This window comes from Oncorhynchus masou, chromosome 28 (genome assembly GCF_036934945.1).
Source record: "Oncorhynchus masou masou isolate Uvic2021 chromosome 28, UVic_Omas_1.1, whole genome shotgun sequence".
Lineage (NCBI taxonomy): Eukaryota > Metazoa > Chordata > Actinopteri > Salmoniformes > Salmonidae > Oncorhynchus > Oncorhynchus masou.
In genome coordinates, this window is record NC_088239.1 from 70,148,189 (window position 1) to 70,170,778 (window position 22,590).

General features: G+C 43.3%; 1 protein-coding gene across 2 annotated transcripts in view; it reads left to right on the top strand.

Moving 5' to 3' along the window:
* LOC135518167 (noelin-like) overlaps positions 1-18,630 on the top strand; it is a 36,168-nt gene extending 17,538 nt beyond the window's left edge. For both annotated transcript variants that reach the window (XM_064943114.1, XM_064943113.1), the window contains exons 5-6: positions 3,805-3,911; positions 16,231-18,630. In XM_064943114.1, coding sequence (XP_064799186.1) covers positions 3,805-3,911; positions 16,231-16,905 — 782 coding nt within the window. In that variant the 3' untranslated portion in view covers positions 16,906-18,630. The remainder of the gene's footprint in view (positions 1-3,804; positions 3,912-16,230) is intronic.
* The last annotated feature ends 3,960 nt before the right edge of the window (positions 18,631-22,590 follow it).

The following is a 22,590-nucleotide window of genomic DNA, read 5'->3' on the forward strand; positions in this document are numbered from 1 at the left end:
ATCAGTCTGCCCCCTCTCTAATGTGTCTACATTCAGACTAGCATCAGTCTGCCCCCTCTCTAATGTGTCTACATTCACACTAGGATCAGGCTGCTCCCTCTCTAATGTGTCAACATTCACACTAGGATCAGGCTGCTCCCTCTCTAATGTGTCAACATTCAGACTAGCATCAGTCTGCCCCCTCTCTAATGTGTCTACATTCAGACTAGCATCAGTCTGCCCCCTCTCTAATGTGTCTACATTCAGACTAGCATCAGTCTGCCCCCTCTCTAATGTGTCTACATTCAGACTAGCATCAGTCTGCCCCCTCTCTAATGTGTCTACATTCAGACTAGCATCAGTCTGCCCCCTCTCTAATGTGTCTACATTCACACTAGGATCAGGTTGATCCCTCTCTAATGTGTCTACATTCACACTAGGATCAGGCTGCCCCCTCTCTAATGTGTCTACATTCACACTAGGATCAGGCTGCCCCCTCTCTAATGTGTCTACATTCACACTAGGATCAGGCTGCCCCCTCTCTAATGTGTCTACATTCACACTAGGATCAGGTTGATCCCTCTCTAATGTGTCTACATTCACACTAGGATCAGGCTGCCCCCTCTCTAATGTGTCTACATTCACACTAGGATCAGGCTGCCCCCTCTCTAATGTGTCTACATTCACACTAGGATCAGGCTGCCCCCTCTCTAATGTGTCTACATTCACACTAGGATCAGGTTGATCCCTCTCTAATGTGTCTACATTCACACTAGGATCAGGCTGCCCCCTCTCTAATGTGTCTACATTCACACTAGGATCAGGCTGCCCCCTCTCTAATGTGTCTACATTCACACTAGGATCAGGCTGCCCCCTCTCTAATGTGTCTACATTCACACTAGGATCAGGTTGATCCCTCTCTAATGTGTCTACATTCACACTAAGATCAGGCTGCTCCCTCTCTAATGTGTCTACATTCACACTAGGACCAGGGTGCCCCCTCTCTAATGTGTCTACATTCACACTAGGATCAGGTTGATCCCTCTCTAATGTGTCTACATTCACACTAGGATCAGGCTGCTCCCTCTCTAATGTGTCTACATTTACACTAGGATCAGGCTGCCCCCTCTCTAATGTGTCTACATTCACACTAGGATCAGGCTGACCCTCTCTAATGTGTCTACATTCACACTAGGATCAGGCTGCCCCCTCTCTAATGTGTCTACATTCACACTAGGATCAGGCTGCTCCCTCTCTAATGTGTCTACATTCACACTAGGATCAGGCTGCCCCCTCTCTAATGTGTCTACATTCACACTAGGATCAGGCTGCCCCCTCTCTAATGTGTCTACATTCACACTAGGATCAGGCTGCCCCCTCTCTAATGTGTCTACATTCACACTAGGATCAGGCTGCTCCCTCTCTAATGTGTCTACATTCACACTAGGATCAGGCTGCTCCCTCTCTAGTGTGTCTACATTCACACTAGGATCAGGTTGATCCCTCTCTAATGTGTCTACATTCACACTAGGATCAGGTTGATCCCTCTCTAGTGTGTCTACATTCACACTAGGATCAGGTTGATCCCTCTCTAATGTGTCTACATTCACACTAGGATCAGGCTGATCCCTCTCTAATGTGTCTACATTCACACTAGGATCAGGCTGCTCCCTCTCTAGTGTGTCTACATTCACACTAGGATCAGGTTGATCCCTCTCTAATGTGTCAACATTCACACTAGGATCAGGCTGCTCCCTCTCTAATGTGTCTACATTCACACTAGGATCAGGTTGATCCCTCTCTAATGTGTCTACATTCACACTAGGATCAGGCTGCTCCCTCTCTAATGTGTCTACATTCACACTAGGATCAGGCTGCTCCCTCTCTAATGTGTCTACATTCACACTAGGATCAGGCTGCCCCCTCTCTAATGTGTCTACATTCACACTAGGATCAGGCTGCTCCCTCTCTAATGTGTCTACATTCACACTAGGATCAGGCTGATCCCTCTCTAATGTGTCTACATTCACACTAGGATCAGGCTGCTCCCTCTCTAGTGTGTCTACATTCACACTAGGATCAGGTTGATCCCTCTCTAATGTGTCTACATTCACACTAGGATCAGGTTGATCCCTCTCTAATGTGTCTACATTCACACTAGGATCAGGCTGCTCCCTCTCTAATGTGTCTACATTCACACTAGGATCAGGCTGCTCCCTCTCTAATGTGTCTACATTCACACTAGGATCAGGCTGCTCCCTCTCTAATGTGTCTACATTCACACTAGGATCAGGCTGCCCCCTCTCTAATGTGTCTACATTCACACTAGGATCAGGTTGATCCCTCTCTAATGTGTCTACATTCACACTAGGATCAGGCTGCCCCCTCTCTAATGTGTCTACATTCACACTAGGATCAGGTTGATCCCTCTCTAATGTGTCTACATTCACACTAGGATCAGGCTGCACCCTCTCTAATGTGTCTACATTTATTCACTGATTAACATAATCCTCAACTCATCATTCCATTCCAGAATGACTAACTGATGGTTTTGGGGTTAGATTTCCCTGTAGTCTAGCTCTGGTTGGCTGGAGCCATATTCAGGCCAATAGGAGATTAGATTAGACCTCATGTGCGTCTCTATCTCTCTGCCCGAGGTCCAGACCGACCATAATCCAAAGATAGGAACATGGTGATTAGAGGAAATAAATAAACACAGATTATTACTATAGTCTGTAATCCCACGGAGGTATTATGTATGGTGCTGATAGTAATGGTGTTTGCTCATGTGATGTTGTGTTTGTCTCACTGAGGTTAACCAGCTGAGGTCTCCTAGTCACAGTTTGATATATTTAATTTAATTTAAACCAGAATCAAAATGTGCAAAGCACACACATGATGTAGTTTCAAACTTTCAAAACTGTCAAAATGTGAGAGAACAATACAGTTTTTGATAGAAAGAGTGAAGATAGATAGAGAGAAAGAGTGAGAGAACGAGTGAGGGGTGAAGATAGATAGACATGCGAGAAAGAGTGAGGGGTGAAGATAGATGAGAGAAAGAGTGAGGGGTGAAGATAGACATGAATAATTGCATTTCACAACCACATTAGTGCCAGAGAGATAATGAGAGAAAGGGGGAGAATTGCATAAAGAGAGAGAAAAGCATAGAGAGGAAGAGAGACTATAATAGGGGACAGGACCGAAGCTGTTTGTTCATTAGTTAACATTAAGATCTAACAACAAGAACGAGGTTGTTAACCATCTGTTCATAATGATAAACCTATTAATCAAACTATCTGGCTGTCATCAGGGAACACGGCGCAGCTAAGCGTTCAGGAGCTAGATATGTCAACTTCATATCAACACCTCAATCAAGCCTAATTAACGATACGCTCAGCTCAAACAGCCTAGAACAAGTAGCAGCAGCAGCATGAGCTCAGTGGATCCTACATAACCTGGAACAACAATCAAATCTCTCTCTCTCTATCTCTCTATCTCTCTATCTATAGCGATCGATCGATAGCGATCGATCGCTCACTCAGACAAACAGAATACCCAAGACCATTACCTTTATTCTCTGAGGATGACAGACAGATGGAGGCCTAGACATAGACACAAACAACAATACACACATGCTATTGTTCTTTTGTGAATGAAGGCTGAGTGAATATGAATTTGTAAATAATGTTATTATGTGTAAGTACAATATGATTTCTTTATTAGAGCATGTTAGCCAATATAAATCATACTAATGCAGTGTTTAATCAATGAGAATGATATGCAGTATCTATGAGAGGTATTTCTATGTTGGTTATTCCTTCACAGCGTGTGGGAAGTTGACGGGCATCAGTGATCCTGTCACCATCAAGACGTCTGGATCCCGGTTCGGATCCTGGATGACTGACCCTGCGGCACCAGAAGGAGATACCAGGGTAAACACACACACACATTTCAGCCATCCATGAACATGGAGAAAATACAATTACCCCTCTTTAACACTTCGGTAGTGTCTAAATCCCAGCTACATTAAGGTAATGATTTCCTGACCTTGGTATCGTCTAAAGCCCAGCTACATTAAGGTAATGATTTCCTGACCTCGGTAGCGTCTAAAGCCCAGCTACATTAAGGTAATGATTTCCTGACCTTGGTAGCGTCTAAAGCCCAGCTACATTAAGGTAATTATTTCCTCACCTCGGTATCATCTAAAGCCCAGCTACATCAAGGTAATGATTTCCTGACCTTGGTATCGTCTAAAGCCCAGCTACATTAAGGTAATGATTTCCTGACCTCGGTAGCGTCTAAAGCCCAGCTACATTAAGGTAATGATTTCCTGAGCTCGGTAGCGTCTAAAGCCCAGCTACATTAAGGTAATGATTTCCTGACCTCGGTAGCGTCTAAAGCCCAGCTACATTAAGGTAACGATTTCCTCACCTTGGTAGCGTCTAGAGCCCAGCTACATAAAGGTAATGATTTCCTGAGCTCGGAAGCGTTTAGAGCCCAGCTACATTAAAGTAATGATTTCCTCACCTCGGTAGCGTCTAGAGCCCAGCTACATTAAGGTAATGATTTCCTGAGCTCGGTAGCGTCTAAAGCCCAGCTACATTAAGGTAATGATTTCCTGACCTTGGTAGCGTCTAAAGCCCAGCTACATTAAGGTAATGATTTCCTCACCTTGGTAGCGTCTAAAGCCCAGCTACATTAAGGTAATGATTTCCTGAGCTCGGTAGCGTCTAAAGCCCAGCTACATTAAGGTAATGATTTCCTCACCTTGGTAGCGTCTAAAGCCCAGCTACATTAAGGTAATGATTTCCTGAGCTCGGTAGCGTCTAGAGCCCAGCTACATTAAAGTAATGATTTCCTCATCTCGGTAGCGTCTAGAGCCCAGCTACATTAAGGTAATGATTTCCTGAGCTCGGTAGCGTCTAAAGCCCAGCTACATTAAGGTAATGATTTCCTGACCTCGGTAGCGTCTAAAGCCCAGCTACATTAAGGTAATGATTTCCTCACCTTGGTAGCGTCTAAAGCCCAGCTACATTAAGGTAATGATTTCCTGAGCTCGGTAGCGTCTAGAGCCCAGCTACATTAAAGTAATGATTTCCTCATCTCGGTAGCGTCTAGAGCCCAGCTACATTAAGGTAATGATTTCCTGAGCTCGGTAGCGTCTAAAGCCCAGCTACATTAAGGTAATGATTTCCTTACCTCGGTAGAGTCTAAAGCCCAGCTACATTAAGGTAATGATTTCCTCACCTTGGTAGCGTCTAAAGCCCAGCTACATTAAGGTAATTATTTCCTCACCTCGGTATCATCTAAAGCCCAGCTACATTAAGGTAATGATTTCCTCACCTTGGTAGTGTCTAAAGCCCAGCTACATTAAAGTAATGATTTCCTCACCTCGGTAGCGTCTAAAGCCCAGCTACATTAAGGGAATGATTTCCTTACCTTGGTAGCGTCTAAAGCCCAGCTACATTAAGGTAATGATTTCCTCACCTCGGTAGCGTCTAAAGCCCAGCTACATTAAGGTAATGATTTCCTCACCTCGGTAGCGTCTAAAGCCCAGCTACATTAAGGTAATGATTTCCTCACCTCGGTAGCGTCTAAAGCCCAGCTACATTAAGGTAATTATTTCCTGAGCTCGGTAGCGTCTAAAGCCCAGCTACATTAAGGTAATGATTTCCTTTCCTTTGTAGTGTCTAATTCCCAGCTACATTAAGGTAAATATTTCATGAGCTCGGTAGCGTCTAAAGCCCAGCTACATCAAGGTAATGATTTCCTGACCTCGGTAGCGTCTAAAGCCCAGCTACATTAAGGTAATGATTTCCTCACCTCGGTAGTTTCTAAAGCCCAGCTACATTAAGGTAATGATTTCCTGACCTCGGTATTGTCTAAAGCCCAGCTACATTAAGGTAACGATTTCCTCACCTTGGTAGCGTCTAAAGCCCAGCTACATTAAGGTAATGATTTCCTGAGCTCGGTAGCGTCTAAAGCCCAGCTACATTAAGGTAACGATTTCCTCACCTTGGTAGCGCCTAAAGCCCAGCTACATAAAGGTAATGATTTCCTGAGCTCGGTAGCGTTTAGAGCCCAGCTACATTAAAGTAATGATTTCCTCACCTCGGTAGCGTCTAGAGCCCAGCTACATTAAGGTAATGATTTCCTGAGCTCGGTAGCGTCTAAAGCCCAGCTACATTAAGGTAATGATTTCCTGACCTTGGTAGCGTCTAAAGCCCAGCTACATTAAGGTAATGATTTCCTCACCTTGGTAGCGTCTAAAGCCCAGCTACATTAAGATAATGATTTCCTGAGCTCGGTAGCGTCTAGAGCCCAGCTACATTAAAGTAATGATTTCCTCATCTCGGTAGCGTCTAGAGCCCAGCTACATTAAGGTAATGATTTTCTGAGCTCGGTAGCGTCTAAAGCCCAGCTACATTAAGGTAATGATTTCCTGACCTTGGTACCGTCTAAAGCCCAGCTACATTAAAGTAATGATTTCCTTACCTTGGTAGTGTCTAGAGCCCAGCTACATTAAGGTAATGATTTTCTGAGCTCGGTAGCGTCTAAGGCCCAGCTACATTAAGGTAATGATTTCCTGACCTTGGTATCGTCTAAAGCCCAGCTACATTAAAGTAATGATTTCCTTACCTTGGTAGTGTCTAAAGCCCAGCTACATTAAGGTAAATATTTAATGAGCTCGGTAGCGTCTAAAGCCCAGCTACATTAAGGTAATGATTTCCTCACCTCGGTAGTTTCTAAAGCCCAGCTACATTAAGGTAATGATTTCCTCACCTCGGTAGCGTCTAAAGCCCAGCTACATTAAGGTAATGATTTCCTGACCTCGGTAGTGTCTAAAGCCCAGCTACATTAAGGTAACGATTTCCTAACCTTGGTAGCGGCTAAAGCCCAGCTACATTAAGGTAATGATTTCCTGAGCTCGGTAGCGTCTAGAGCCTAGCTATATTGAAGTAATGATTTCCTGAGCTCGGTAGTGTCTAGAGCCCAGCTACATTAAGGTAATGATTTCCTGTGCTCGGTAGCGTCTAAAGCCCAGCTACATTAAGGTAATGATTTCCTGACCTTGGTATCGTCTAAAGCCCAGCTACATTTAGGTAATGATTTCCTGAGCTCGGAAGCGTCTAAAGCCCAGCTACATTAAGGTAATGATTTCCTTACCTCGGTAGCGTCTAAAGCCCAGCTACATTAAGGTAATGATTTCCTGACCTCGGTAGCGTCTAAAGCCCAGCTACATTAAGGTAATGATTTCCTGAGCTCGGTAGCGTCTAAAGCCCAGCTACATTAAGGTAATGATTTCCTGACCTCGGTAGCGTCTAAAGCCCAGCTACATTAAGGTAACGATTTCCTCACCTTGGTAGCGTCTAAAGCCCAGCTACATTAAGGTAATGATTTCCTGAGCTCGGTAGCGTCTAGAGCCCAGCTTCATTAAAGTAATGATTTCCTCATCTCGGTAGCGTCTAGAGCCCAGCTACATTAAGGTAATGATTTCCTGAGCTCGGTAGCGTCTAAAGCCCAGCTACATTAAGGTAATGATTTCCTGACCTTGGTATCGTCTAAAGCCCAGCTACATTTAGGTAATGATTTCCTGAGCTCGGAAGCGTCTAAAGCCCAGCTACATTAAGGTAATGATTTCCTTACCTTGGTAGCGTCTAAAGCCCAGCTACATTAAGGTAATGATTTCCTGACCTCCGTAGCGTCTAAAGCCCAGCTACATTAAGGTAATGATTTCCTGAGCTCGGTAGCGTCTAAAGCCCAGCTACATTAAGGTAATGATTTCCTGACCTCGGTAGCGTCTAAAGCCCAGCTACATTAAGGTAACGATTTCCTCACCTTGGTAGCGTCTAAAGCCCAGCTACATAAAGGTAATGATTTCCTGAGCTCGGTAGCGTTTAGAGCCCAGCTACATTAAAGTAATGATTTCCTCACCTCGGTAGCGTCTAGAGCCCAGCTACATTAAGGTAATGATTTCCTGAGCTCGGTAGCGTCTAAAGCCCAGCTACATTAAGGTAATGATTTCCTGACCTTGGTAGCGTCTAAAGCCCAGCTACATTAAGGTAATGATTTCCTCACCTTGGTAGCGTCTAAAGCCCAGCTACATTAAGGTAATGATTTCCTGAGCTCGGTAGCGTCTAGAGCCCAGCTTCATTAAAGTAATGATTTCCTCATCTCGGTAGCGTCTAGAGCCCAGCTACATTAAGGTAATGATTTTCTGAGCTCGGTAGCGTCTAAAGCCCAGCTACATTAAGGTAATGATTTCCTGACCTCGGTAGCGTCTAAAGCCCAGCTACATTAAGGTAACGATTTCCTCACCTTGGTAGCGTCTAGAGCCCAGCTACATAAAGGTAATGATTTCCTGAGCTCGGAAGCGTTTAGAGCCCAGCTACATTAAAGTAATGATTTCCTCACCTCGGTAGCGTCTAGAGCCCAGCTACATTAAGGTAATGATTTCCTGAGCTCGGTAGCGTCTAAAGCCCAGCTACATTAAGGTAATGATTTCCTGACCTTGGTAGCGTCTAAAGCCCAGCTACATTAAGGTAATGATTTCCTCACCTTGGTAGCGTCTAAAGCCCAGCTACATTAAGGTAATGATTTCCTGAGCTCGGTAGCGTCTAGAGCCCAGCTACATTAAAGTAATGATTTCCTCATCTCGGTAGCGTCTAGAGCCCAGCTACATTAAGGTAATGATTTCCTGAGCTCGGTAGCGTCTAAAGCCCAGCTACATTAAGGTAATGATTTCCTCACCTCGGTAGCGTCTAAAGCCCAGCTACATTAAGGTAATGATTTCCTCACCTCGGTAGCGTCTAAAGCCCAGCTACATTAAGGTAATGATTTCCTCACCTCGGTAGCGTCTAAAGCCCAGCTACATTAAGGTAATTATTTCCTGAGCTCGGTAGCGTCTAAAGCCCAGCTACATTAAGGTAATGATTTCCTTTCCTTTGTAGTGTCTAATTCCCAGCTACATTAAGGTAAATATTTCATGAGCTCGGTAGCGTCTAAAGCCCAGCTACATTAAGGTAATGATTTCCTCACCTCGGTAGTTTCTAAAGCCCAGCTACATTAAGGTAATGATTTCCTGACCTCGGTATTGTCTAAAGCCCAGCTACATTAAGGTAACGATTTCCTCACCTTGGTAGCGTCTAAAGCCCAGCTACATTAAGGTAATGATTTCCTGAGCTCGGTAGCGTCTAAAGCCCAGCTACATTAAGGTAACGATTTCCTGACCTCGGTAGCGTCTAAAGCCCAGCTACATTAAGGTAACGATTTCCTCACCTTGGTAGCGCCTAAAGCCCAGCTACATAAAGGTAATGATTTCCTGAGCTCGGTAGCGTTTAGAGCCCAGCTACATTAAAGTAATGATTTCCTCACCTCGGTAGCGTCTAGAGCCCAGCTACATTAAGGTAATGATTTCCTGAGCTCGGTAGCGTCTAAAGCCCAGCTACATTAAGGTAATGATTTCCTGACCTTGGTAGCGTCTAAAGCCCAGCTACATTAAAGTAATGATTTCCTTACCTTGGTAGTGTCTAAAGCCCAGCTACATTAAGGTAAATATTTCATGAGCTCGGTAGCGTCTAAAGCCCAGCTACATTAAGGTAATGATTTCCTCACCTCGGTAGTTTCTAAAGCCCAGCTACATTAAGGTAATGATTTCCTCACCTCGGTAGCGTCTAAAGCCCAGCTACATTTAGGTAATGATTTCCTGACCTCGGTAGTGTCTAAAGCCCAGCTACATTAAGGTAACGATTTCCTAACCTTGGTAGCGGCTAAAGCCCAGCTACATTTAGGTAATGATTTCCTGAGCTCGGAAGCGTCTAAAGCCCAGCTACATTAAGGTAATGATTTCCTTACCTCGGTAGCGTCTAAAGCCCAGCTACATTAAGGTAATGATTTCCTGACCTCGGTAGCGTCTAAAGCCCAGCTACATTAAGGTAATGATTTCCTGAGCTCGGTAGCGTCTAAAGCCCAGCTACATTAAGGTAATGATTTCCTGACCTCGGTAGCGTCTAAAGCCCAGCTACATTAAGGTAACGATTTCCTCACCTTGGTAGCGTCTAAAGCCCAGCTACATTAAGGTAATGATTTCCTGAGCTCGGTAGCGTCTAGAGCCCAGCTTCATTAAAGTAATGATTTCCTCATCTCGGTAGCGTCTAGAGCCCAGCTACATTAAGGTAATGATTTCCTGAGCTCGGTAGCGTCTAAAGCCCAGCTACATTAAGGTAATGATTTCCTGACCTTGGTATCGTCTAAAGCCCAGCTACATTTAGGTAATGATTTCCTGAGCTCGGAAGCGTCTAAAGCCCAGCTACATTAAGGTAATGATTTCCTTACCTTGGTAGCGTCTAAAGCCCAGCTACATTAAGGTAATGATTTCCTGACCTCCGTAGCGTCTAAAGCCCAGCTACATTAAGGTAATGATTTCCTGAGCTCGGTAGCGTCTAAAGCCCAGCTACATTAAGGTAATGATTTCCTGACCTCGGTAGCGTCTAAAGCCCAGCTACATTAAGGTAACGATTTCCTCACCTTGGTAGCGTCTAAAGCCCAGCTACATAAAGGTAATGATTTCCTGAGCTCGGTAGCGTTTAGAGCCCAGCTACATTAAAGTAATGATTTCCTCACCTCGGTAGCGTCTAGAGCCCAGCTACATTAAGGTAATGATTTCCTGAGCTCGGTAGCGTCTAAAGCCCAGCTACATTAAGGTAATGATTTCCTGACCTTGGTAGCGTCTAAAGCCCAGCTACATTAAGGTAATGATTTCCTCACCTTGGTAGCGTCTAAAGCCCAGCTACATTAAGGTAATGATTTCCTGAGCTCGGTAGCGTCTAGAGCCCAGCTTCATTAAAGTAATGATTTCCTCATCTCGGTAGCGTCTAGAGCCCAGCTACATTAAGGTAATGATTTTCTGAGCTCGGTAGCGTCTAAAGCCCAGCTACATTAAGGTAATGATTTCCTGACCTTGGTATCGTCTAAAGCCCAGCTACATTAAAGTAATGATTTCCTTACCTTGGTAGTGTCTAGAGCCCAGCTACATTAAGGTAATGATTTTCTGAGCTCGGTAGCGTCTAAGGCCCAGCTACATTAAGGTAATGATTTCCTGACCTTGGTATCGTCTAAAGCCCAGCTACATTAAGGTAATGATTTCCTGAGCTCAGTAGCGTCTAAAGCCCAGCTATATTAAGGTAATGATTTCCTGACCTTGGTAGCGTCTAAAGCCCAGCTACATTAAGGTAATGATTTCCTCACCTTGGTAGCGTCTAAAGCCCAGCTACATTAAGGTAATGATTTCCTGAGCTCGGTAGCGTCTAGAGCCCAGCTTCATTAAAGTAATGATTTCCTCATCTCGGTAGCGTCTAGAGCCCAGCTACATTAAGGTAATGATTTCCTGAGCTCGGTAGCGTCTAAAGCCCAGCTACATTAAGGTAATGATTTCCTGACCTTGGTATCGTCTAAAGCCCAGCTACATTAAGGTAATGATTTCCTGAGCTCGGAAGCGTCTAAAGCCCAGCTACATTAAGGTAATGATTTCCTCACCTTGGTAGCGTCTAAAGCCCAGCTACATTAAGGTAAATATTTCATGAGCTCGGTAGCGTCTAAAGCCCAGCTACATTAAGGTAATGATTTCCTCACCTCGGTAGTTTCTAAAGCCCAGCTACATTAAGGTAATGATTTCCTGACCTCGGTAGCGGCTAAAGCCCAGCTACATCAAGGTAATGATTTCCTGACCTCGGTAGCGTCTAAAGCCCAGCTACATTAAGGTAATGATTTCCTGAGCTCGGTAGCGTCTAAAGCCCAGATACATTAAGGTAATGATTTCCTGACCTCGGTAGCGTCTAAAGCCCAGCTACATTAAGGTAATGATTTCCTCACCTCGGTAGCGTCTAAAGCCCAGCTACATTAAGGTAATGATTTCCTCACCTCGGTAGCGTCTAAAGCCCAGCTACATTAAGGTAATGATTTCCTCACCTCGGTAGCGTCTAAAGCCCAGCTACATTAAGGTAATGATTTCCTCACCTCGGTAGTGTCTAAGCCCAGCTACATTAAGGTAATGATTTCCTCACCTCGATAGCGTCTAAAGCCCAGCTACATTTAGGTAATGATTTCCTCACCTCGGTAGCGTCTAAAGCCCAGCTACATTAAGGTAATGATTTCCTGACCTTGGTAGCGTCTAAAGCCCAGCTACATTAAGGTAATGATTTCCTGACCTTGGTATCGTCTAAAGCCCAGCTACATTAAGGTAATGATTTCCTGACCTTGGTATCGTCTAAAGCCCAGCTACATTAAAGTAATGATTTCCTGACCTTGGTATCGTCTAAAGCCCAGCTACATTAAGGTAATGATTTCCTGACCTTGGTATCGTCTAAAGTCCAGCTACATTAAGGTAATGATTTCCTTACCTCGGTATCGTCTAAAGCCCAGCTACATTAAGGTAATGATTTCCTGACCTTGGTATCGTCTAAAGCCCAGCTACATTAAAGTAATGATTTCCTTACCTTGGTAGTGTCTAAAGCCCAGCTACATTAAGGTAATGATTTTCTGAGCTCGGTAGCGTCTAAAGCCCAGCTACATTAAGGTAATGATTTCCTGACCTTGGTATCGTCTAAAGCCCTGCTACATTAAAGTAATGATTTCCTGACCTCGGTAGCGTCTAAAGCCCAGCTACATTAAGGTAATTATTTCCTCACCTCGGTATCATCTAAAGCCCAGCTACATTAAGGTAATGATTTCCTTACCTTGGTAGTGTCTAAAGCCCAGCTACATTAAGGTAATGATTTTCTGAGCTCGGTAGCGTCTAAGGCCCAGCTACATTAAGGTAATGATTTCCTGACCTTGGTATCGTCTAAAGCCCAGCTACATTAAAGTAATGATTTCCTTACCTTGGTAGTGTCTAAAGCCCAGCTACATTAAGGTAAATATTTCATGAGCTCGGTAGCGTCTAAAGCCCAGCTACATTAAGGTAATGATTTCCTCACCTCGGTAGTTTCTAAAGCCCAGCTACATTAAGGTAATGATTTCCTGACCTCGGTAGCGGCTAAAGCCCAGCTACATCAAGGTAATGATTTCCTGACCTCGGTAGCGTCTAAAGCCCAGCTACATTAAGGTAATGATTTCCTGAGCTCGGTAGCGTCTAAAGCCCAGATACATTAAGGTAATGATTTCCTGACCTCGGTAGCGTCTAAAGCCCAGCTACATTAAGGTAATGATTTCCTCACCTCGGTAGCGTCTAAAGCCCAGCTACATTAAGGTAATGATTTCCTCACCTCGGTAGCGTCTAAAGCCCAGCTACATTAAGGTAATGATTTCCTCACCTCGGTAGCGTCTAAAGCCCAGCTACATTAAGGTAATGATTTCCTCACCTCGGTAGTGTCTAAGCCCAGCTACATTAAGGTAATGATTTCCTCACCTCGATAGCGTCTAAAGCCCAGCTACATTTAGGTAATGATTTCCTCACCTCGGTAGCGTCTAAAGCCCAGCTACATTAAGGTAATGATTTCCTCACCTCGGTAGTGTCTAAAGCCCAGCTACATTAAGGTAATGATTTCCTAAACTCGGTAGCGTCTAAAGCCCAGCTACATTAAGGTAATGATTTCCTGAGCTCGGTAGCGTCTAGAGCCCAGCTACATTAAGGTAATGATTTCCTGACCTTGGTAGCGTCTAAAGCCCAGCTACATTAAGGTAATGATTTCCTGACCTTGGTAGCGTCTAAAGCCCAGCTACATTAAGGTAATGATTTCCTGACCTTGGTATCGTCTAAAGCCCAGCTACATTAAGGTAATGATTTCCTGACCTTGGTATCGTCTAAAGCCCAGCTACATTAAAGTAATGATTTCCTGACCTTGGTATCGTCTAAAGCCCAGCTACATTAAGGTAATGATTTCCTGACCTTGGTATCGTCTAAAGCCCAGCTACATTAAGGTAATGATTTCCTGACCTTGGTATCGTCTAAAGCCCAGCTACATTAAGGTAATGATTTCCTGACCTTGGTAGCGTCTAAAGCCCAGCTACATTAAGGTAATGATTTCCTGACCTTGGTATCGTCTAAAGTCCAGCTACATTAAGGTAATGATTTCCTTACCTCGGTATCGTCTAAAGCCCAGCTACATTAAGGTAATGATTTCCTGACCTTGGCACCGTTGTTTTACGGCGATAGCTACTGGAAGATCACACTAAGTGCTTTACATTATACTCATTACTGTATCCCAAATGGCACCCTATTCATATATAGAGCATTATTTTTGACCATGGCCCATAGGGCTCAGATCAAAATGCCCTTTGGGATGCAGCCTATATTACTCAGATCACATGACTAATTGTACTCAGTTGAAGAGGCCAGGCTGTTAAGAGTCCTGACACACCCATAATAGAGTTGCCTCTTCAGAATCTGACCTTAACAGAAGCTTTGATTAATGTCTGTCTGTCCGTCCGTCCGTCCGTCTCCATTCCTTCTACTAAACGGCCATGTCTGAGTTAGCTCTCCTGGGCTGGGCATCTTTTGGAGGAATAGACAGACAAAGCTTTTATTACTAAAACACATTAAAATGCAAATGCAGAGAATAAATGCATGGTTTACACCCGAGCCCTGACAGCAAGGTCGTTAATGAAGGGATGGTGTCAGCCAAAATGTTTATATGACTTTAAAACGTACACATGGATCTGTATGCAGATCTGGGGTTTAGATGTTATAGTACAAATCCATAAACCACACGCAAACATAAACATACATGACCGTCATAGTCATAATATCATCTGTACATCGAAGGAAAACTGCACATGTTACATATGTGGGTCTCCCTGGTATTGCTCTATACTTCTGGTTTCTCTGTGTACCGTTGGACCATGCTGCTTGTGAGATACAAGGTAGTGCGAGAGTGTCAGAGTGTACAGTAAGGCAAGATAATCATTTAAAGGCAAGGTAGCGAAGCTGGATGGTAAAATATGTGCTATGCATGTGTGCTATGTATCCATGAGACCATGTGTAATGTGTTCTAATGGTACCAGGAAGACAGATAAATATAGGTTGTATTTACAATGTTGTTTGTGCTCCACTTGTTGCCCTTTTCTCATGGCAACGGGCCACAAATCTTGCTGTTGTGATTGCAAACAGAGGTATTTCGCCTAACAGATATGGGAGTTTATCAATGTTTAATTGTATATGTATCTCTAATATGGTCATATATTTGTCAGGAGGTTAGGAAGTGTAGCTCAGTTTCCACCTCATTTTGTGGGCAGTGTGCACATGGCGAGAGCCTCTCTCAATAGCAAGGCTATGCTCACTGAGTCTGTACATAGTCAAGGATTTTCTTAACTTGGGGTCAGTCACGGTGGTCAGTTATTCTGCCACTGTATACTCTCTGTTTAGGGCCAGATAGCATTATTGTTTGCTCTGTTTCTTGGTTGATTCTTTCCAGTGTCATATAGTTCTCTTTTTGCTTTCTCATAATTTGGTTAGGACTGGGGCTCTGTGGGGTCTGTTTGTGTGGGTCTGTCTCTCTCTCTCTGTAAGAGGAGAACATTAAAGGTTGGTGATGGTGTTTCTTGGACCCTTAAGGCCCTTACATCCGGGCTCTCAAAGATCCATTAGCTAATCAGATTGTCAGGAGGGGGAATGGGAAAGTTGAGGTGTGTCAGAACTTGGAGGGTTGGAGGAGGAGGGGATGGAGCAAATGGGGCATCAGGTAGCCTAGTGGTTAGCGCATTGGACTTGTAACCGAAAGGTTGCAAGATTAAATCCCCGAGCTGACAAGGTAAAACATCTGTTGTTCTGCCCCAGACCAAGGCAGTTAACCCACTGTTCGTAGGCCGTCTATGAAAATAAGAGTTTGTTCTTAACTGACTTGCCTAGTTAAAAAAAAATGAGGAAATGGTCTAGGCAGCCTTTTATCCGGCATGATCCTCATTATCCCTGTGGGGCTGGGCCCCGGCCTGCCTCCACCTGCAGCTGCCTGTCATTCCTGACTGTTTGTATTCTGGAGCAGAAGGCAGGAGCACTGCTCCCTGCTCTGCTCCGAGTCAAGCATCCCATTTAATTAGGCTTTCTGTTGACAGCGTGATTTGATTTACAGTGTGAAATGATGCGTGATCCACATGTATATAGTGCCCATCTACATAATGGTGCATTGAGGAGTTTGATAGGAGGGTCTTAACAGGACTGCAGGGTGTGTTTTATCTTGTTTGTATTATAAAGATGCTACTGACTCTGAGTTAATATTTACTCTCTCCTCTCTACTCGTCTGTATCTCCGTCTGTTAGGTGTGGTACATGGACGGTTACCACAACAACCGCTTCGTGCGGGAGTACAAGTCCATGGCGGACTTCACGACGACGGACAACTTCACGTCTCACCGCCTCCCCCACCCGTGGTCCGGGACGGGTCAGGTGGTCTACAACGGCTCCATTTACTTCAACAAATTCCAGAGCCACATCATCATCAAGTTTGACTTCAAGACCTCCGCCATTAGCAAGTCACGCCAGCTGGACAACGCCGGCTACAACAACATGTATCACTATGCCTGGGGCGGCCACTCCGACATCGACCTCATGGTGGACGAGGGTGGGCTCTGGGCTGTCTATGCCACCAATCAGAACGCAGGGAACATCGTGATCAGCAAGCTGAATCCCAGCACGCTGCAGATCATCAAGAGCTGGACCACCAACCACCCCAAGAGGAGCGCTGGCGAAGCCTTCATGATCTGTGGTACTCTCTATGTTACCAACGGTTACTCTGGAGGGACCAAGGTGTACTACGCCTACAGCACTAACTCCTCCACGTACGAGTACATAGACATCGCCTTCCAGAACAAGTACTCCCATATCTCCATGCTTGACTACAACCCTCGGGACCGTGCGCTCTACGCATGGAACAATGGACACCAGGTTCTGTACAATGTCACACTGTTCCATGTCATCAGCTCACAGGAATTGTAAGCATGGAGACAGTACTATTTACAATATACTATATAGAGAATAGAGAGAGAGATCATCCTATATTTGAATATACTGTATATCTAGAAGAGAAAGACTTTATGGAAAGAGCAGCATATGTAGTATGTAATATCATAAGACTGTCTTTAGAGAGATTACATCAACCATGACTGGAACTACAACGTGAATTAATGTGCACATCGATTGAAATTAAAAAGATAACTGTTTACTAAAAAGGAAGGGAACATGATACATCTGGAGTTCAAAACTATATATTGGACTGAAAATAACAGATGCCAAAAAAATATCACGCCTTTCTTTTTGAAATAATGGCTAGTAATTGTCTCTGCGGCTCTGGGTCTGTCTCTGGAAGTACTGTCAGGAAGTACCTCCCTTCTCTCTCCTGGACTTTACACTATGGGGATCATTGGGGTCCTAGCAAAGGACTATGGGATTGGTTATAAACTGTTTGCCAACCAGGACCCCCCATTGGCCCCCGGACAGAGAGAGGGAGAACCTCGCCCTTCGGACAGATAAGGGGTAAAATTGGGAGAACTGGGACATTATTTGGAGAATGGTGGGGTGAACCAGCATATGGTGTGCAGAAGACCACAGAGCCTACAATCACCGTCTGTCACACACACACACACACATTCTATCCCTTTTATCCCTTCGGTAGCAAATAAAGAAGTATGTAAACAAGTTAACAACAACATCATCAACATCCATGAGAAGACCTGGGCCTGTGTTTACAAGGTGTCTCAGAGTAGGAATACTGATTTATTCATTATGATTTAAAGGGAAAATTGGATCCGAGATCAGCACTCCTACCCTGAGACGATTTTTGAATACGCTCCCTGAAGGCACTGACTGTTGGGGCACACTGTTGTACTGTACAAGAAGTAGGTCGGTATTCAATCAAAGCTGTGTAGTAGCGCGCTTGATATTTAAAGGCAATTTCCAATTGAGTCAATATCTGCAGCGTTTTCAGTGAATGCAATCTCTGCAAACGCGGGAACATTGGCTTTAAAAGCCGTGTTGTCAACTGCGCCACAGCGTGCCTCTTGGATTGAATCCCGGCCAAAGACTTTCCTGTTGTTTGTGACTCTGTGAAAAACAGCCTTGATTTGCATGAGTGTTTTTTACCATTCTGGTCTGCTACCTTCTGAATGTCTTTTTGCTATATGATGCTGTACCTATAAAAGAGAGGGATGTGGGGGGGTTGGTTGCAAAAATGTTTGCTTTTTCACTTGTTTGTTTTTAGAACGTTTATTTTTCCAGTCGGAGGCTTTTTTTAATGTTCTTGTATCACCCCCTTGCTGTTGGCACCGGCTTTGCTACTCTGTCTATGTTTAGTTGGACCATGTGGGAGGAACCTATCTCATATTCAGCTCATTTCTTTCAGAAGAGTACAAAACAATAGAATATATAAGTAATGTATCCTGGAGACCTGGGTTCAGTCCTACGGCTCTTCTCTCTTCAACTGAATTATCATCACCCTATTCTGTTAACTAAAGTATCCCTTTTAGTTGAGGGTAATGCTGTTAAATGTATCTCCCCCTCCCACTCAGCTAGAAAAGGATAATGCTGTTTAAAATGTTTTTAAAAAACCTTGCAGAGGACAATGGCTTTTCACTCTTTTTGTGCTTTTGCTGGATGTGTGTTGTACCTGAGATGAGATAGTTAATGATTTGTGTCAATAAACAGAGAATCTTTGTTCTAAACTCATTCCTCGCGCAGCTTGAATTATTGATCGTCATGGAGCAACAAAGGGGCAGTTAAAGAGCCCCACGGAGCTCTACAGTAGCACCACAGGTTGCAGACCCCTGGTTATGGTAACAGTGCATATGTCTGTCAGGATCAGGCTGTTGTGTGTCTTTGTTTGTTTGTGTGCTTGACTGACCATAATACCACATCATGGGTATTACTAAGAATAATACTTTTTCATGTCTTTTCATGAGTTCATTCTGCTTCAGATCAAACAGAGAGAGAGAGAGAGAGATTACTTTCTGGATATACATTACCTCCCTGGGTATACATTGCCTCGTGTTGATAGCTCCGTGGATATACATTACCTCCTGTTGATGGCTCCCTGGATATACATGACCTCCTGTTGATAGCTCCCTGGATATACATTACCTCCTATTGATAGCTCCCTGGATATACATTACCTCCTATTGATAGCTCCCTTGATATACATTACCTCCTGTTGATAACTCCCTGGATATATATTCCCTCCTGTTGATAGCTCCCTGGATATACATTGCCTCGTGTTGATAGCTCCCTGGATATACATTACCTCCTGTTGATAGCTCCCTGGATATACATTACCTCCTGTTGATGGCTCCGTGGATATACATTACCTCCTGTTGATGGCTCCCTGGATATACATTACCTCCTGTTGATAGCTCCCTGGATATACATTACCTCCTATTGATAGCTCCCTGGATATACATTACCTCCTATTGATAGCTCCCTGGATATACATTACCTCCTGTTGATAACTCCCTGGATATATATTCCCTCCTGTTGATAGCTCCCTGGATATACATTACCTCCTGTTGATAAATACCTGGATATACATTACCTCCTGTTGATAGCTCCCTGGATATACATTACCTCCTGTTGATAACTCCCTGGATATATATTCCCTCCTGTTGATAGCTCCCTGGATATACATTACCTCCTGTTGATAAATACCTGGATATACATTACCTCCTGTTGATAGCTCCCTGGATATACATTACCTCCTGTTGATAACTCCCTGGATATACATTACCTCCTGTTGATAGCTCCCTGGAAATACATTAACTCATGTTGATAACTCCCTGGATATACATTACCTCCTGTTGATAGCTCCCTGGATATACATTACCTCGTGTTGATAGCTCCCTGGATATACATTACCTCCTGTTGATGGCTCTCTGGATATACATTACCTCGTGTTGATAACCCCCTGGATACACATTACCTCGGGTTGATAACTTCCTGGATATACATTACCTTGTGCTGATAACTCCCTGGATATACATTACCTCGTGTTGATAACTCCCTGGATATACATTACCTCAGGTTGATAACTTCCTGGATATACATTACCTTGTGCTGATAACTCCCTGGATATACATTACCTCGTGTTGATAACTCCCTGGATATACTTTACATCGTATTGATAACTCCCTGGATATACATTACCTCGTATTGATAACTCCCTGTATATACATTACCTCGTATTGATAACTCCCTGGATATACATTACCTCGGGTTGATAACTCCCTGTATATACATTACCTTGTGCTGATAGCTCCCTGGATATACATTACCTCGTGTTGATAACTCCCTGGATATACATTACCTTGTGTTGATAACTCCCTGGATATACATTACCTCGTGTTGATAACTCCCTGGATATACATTACCTCAGGTTGATAACTCCATGGATATACATTACATTGTGCTGATAACTCCCTGGATATACATTACCTTGTATTGATAACTCCCTGGATATACATTACCTCGGGTTGATAACTCCCTGGATATACATTACCTCGTGTTGATAACTCCCTGGATATACATTACCTCGGGTTGATAACTCCCTGTATATACATTACCTTGTGTTGATATCTCCCTGGATATACATTACCTTGTGTTGATAACTCCCTGGATATACATTACCTCGGGTTGATAACTCCCTGTATATACATTACCTTGTGTTGATAACTCCCTGGATATACATTACCTCGGGTTGATAACTCCCTGGATATACATTACCTTGTGTTGATAACTCTCTGGATATACATTACCTTGTGTTGATAACTCCCTGTATATACATTACCTTGTGTTGATAACTCCCTGTATATGCATTACCTTGTGTTGATAACTCCCTGTATATACATTACCTCCCTGGATATACATTACCTTGTGTTGATAACTCCCTGGATATACATTACCTCGGGTTGATAACTCCCTGGATATACATGACCTTGTGTTGATAACTCCCTGGATATACATTACCTTGTGTTGATAACTCCCTGGATATACATTACCTTGTGCTGATAACTCCCTGGATATACATTACCTTGTATTGATAACTCCCTGGATATACATTACCTCGGGTTGATAACTCCCTGGATATACATTACCTCGTGTTGATAACTCCCTGGATATACATTACCTCAGGTTGATAACTCCCTGGATATACATTACCTTGTGCTGATAACTCCCTGGATATACATTACCTTGTATTGATAACTCCCTGGATATACATTACCTCGGGTTGATAACTCCCTGGATATACATTACCTCGGGTTGATAACTCCCTGGATATACATTACCTCGGGTTGATAACTCCCTGTATATACATTACCTTGTGTTGATAACTCCCTGGATATACATTACCTTGTGTTGATAACTCCCTGGATATACATTACCTCGGGTTGATAACTCCCTGTATATACATTACCTTATGTTGATAACTCCCTGGATATACATTACCTCGGGTTGATAACTCCCTGGATATACATTACCTTGTGTTGATAACTCCCTGATATACATTACCTTGTGTTGATAACTCCCTGGATATACATTACCTTGTGTTGATAACTCCCTGGATATACATTACCTTGTGTTGATAACTCCCTGTGTATACATTACCTCCCTGGATATATATTACCTTGTGTTGATAACTCCCTGGATATACATTACCTCGGGTTGATAACTCCCTGGATATACATTACCTCGTGTTGATAACTCCCTGGATATACATTACCTTGTGTTGATAACTCCCTGGATATACATTACCTTGTGTTGATAACTCCCTGGATATACATTACCTTGTATTGATAACTCCCTGGATATACATTACCTTGTGTTGATAACTCCCTGGATATACATTACCTTGTGTTGATAACTCCCTGGATATACATTACCTCAGGTTGATAACTCCCTGGATATACATTACCTCAGGTTGATAACTCCCTGGATATACATTACCTTGTGTTGATAACTCCCTGTATATACATTACCTTGTGTTGATAACTCCCTGTATATACATTACCTTGTGTTGATAACTCCCTATATATACATTACCTTGTGTTGATAACTCCCTGTATATACATTACCTTGTGTTGATAACTCCCGGTATATACATTACCTTGTGTTGATAACTCCCGGTATATACATTACCTTGTGTTGATAACTCCCGGTATATACATTACCTTGTGTTGATAACTCCCTGTATATACATTACCTTGTGTTGATAACTCCCTGTGTATACATTACCATGTGTTGATAACTCCCTGTATATACATTACCTTGTGTTGATAACTCCCTGTATATACATTACCTTGTGTTGATAACTCCCTGTATATGCATTACCTTGTGTTGATAACTCCCTGTATATACATTACCTTGTGTTGATAACTCCCTGTATATACATTACCTTGTGTTGATAACTCCCTGTATATACATTACCTTGTGTTGATAACTCCCTGTATATACATTACCTTGTGTTGATAACTCCCTGTATATACATTACCTTGTGTTGATAACTCCCTGTATATACATTACATTGTGTTGATAACTCCCTGTATATACATTACCTTGTGTTGATAACTCCCTGTATATACATTACCTTGTGTTGATAACTCCCTGTATATACATTACCTTGTGTTGATAACTCCCTGTATA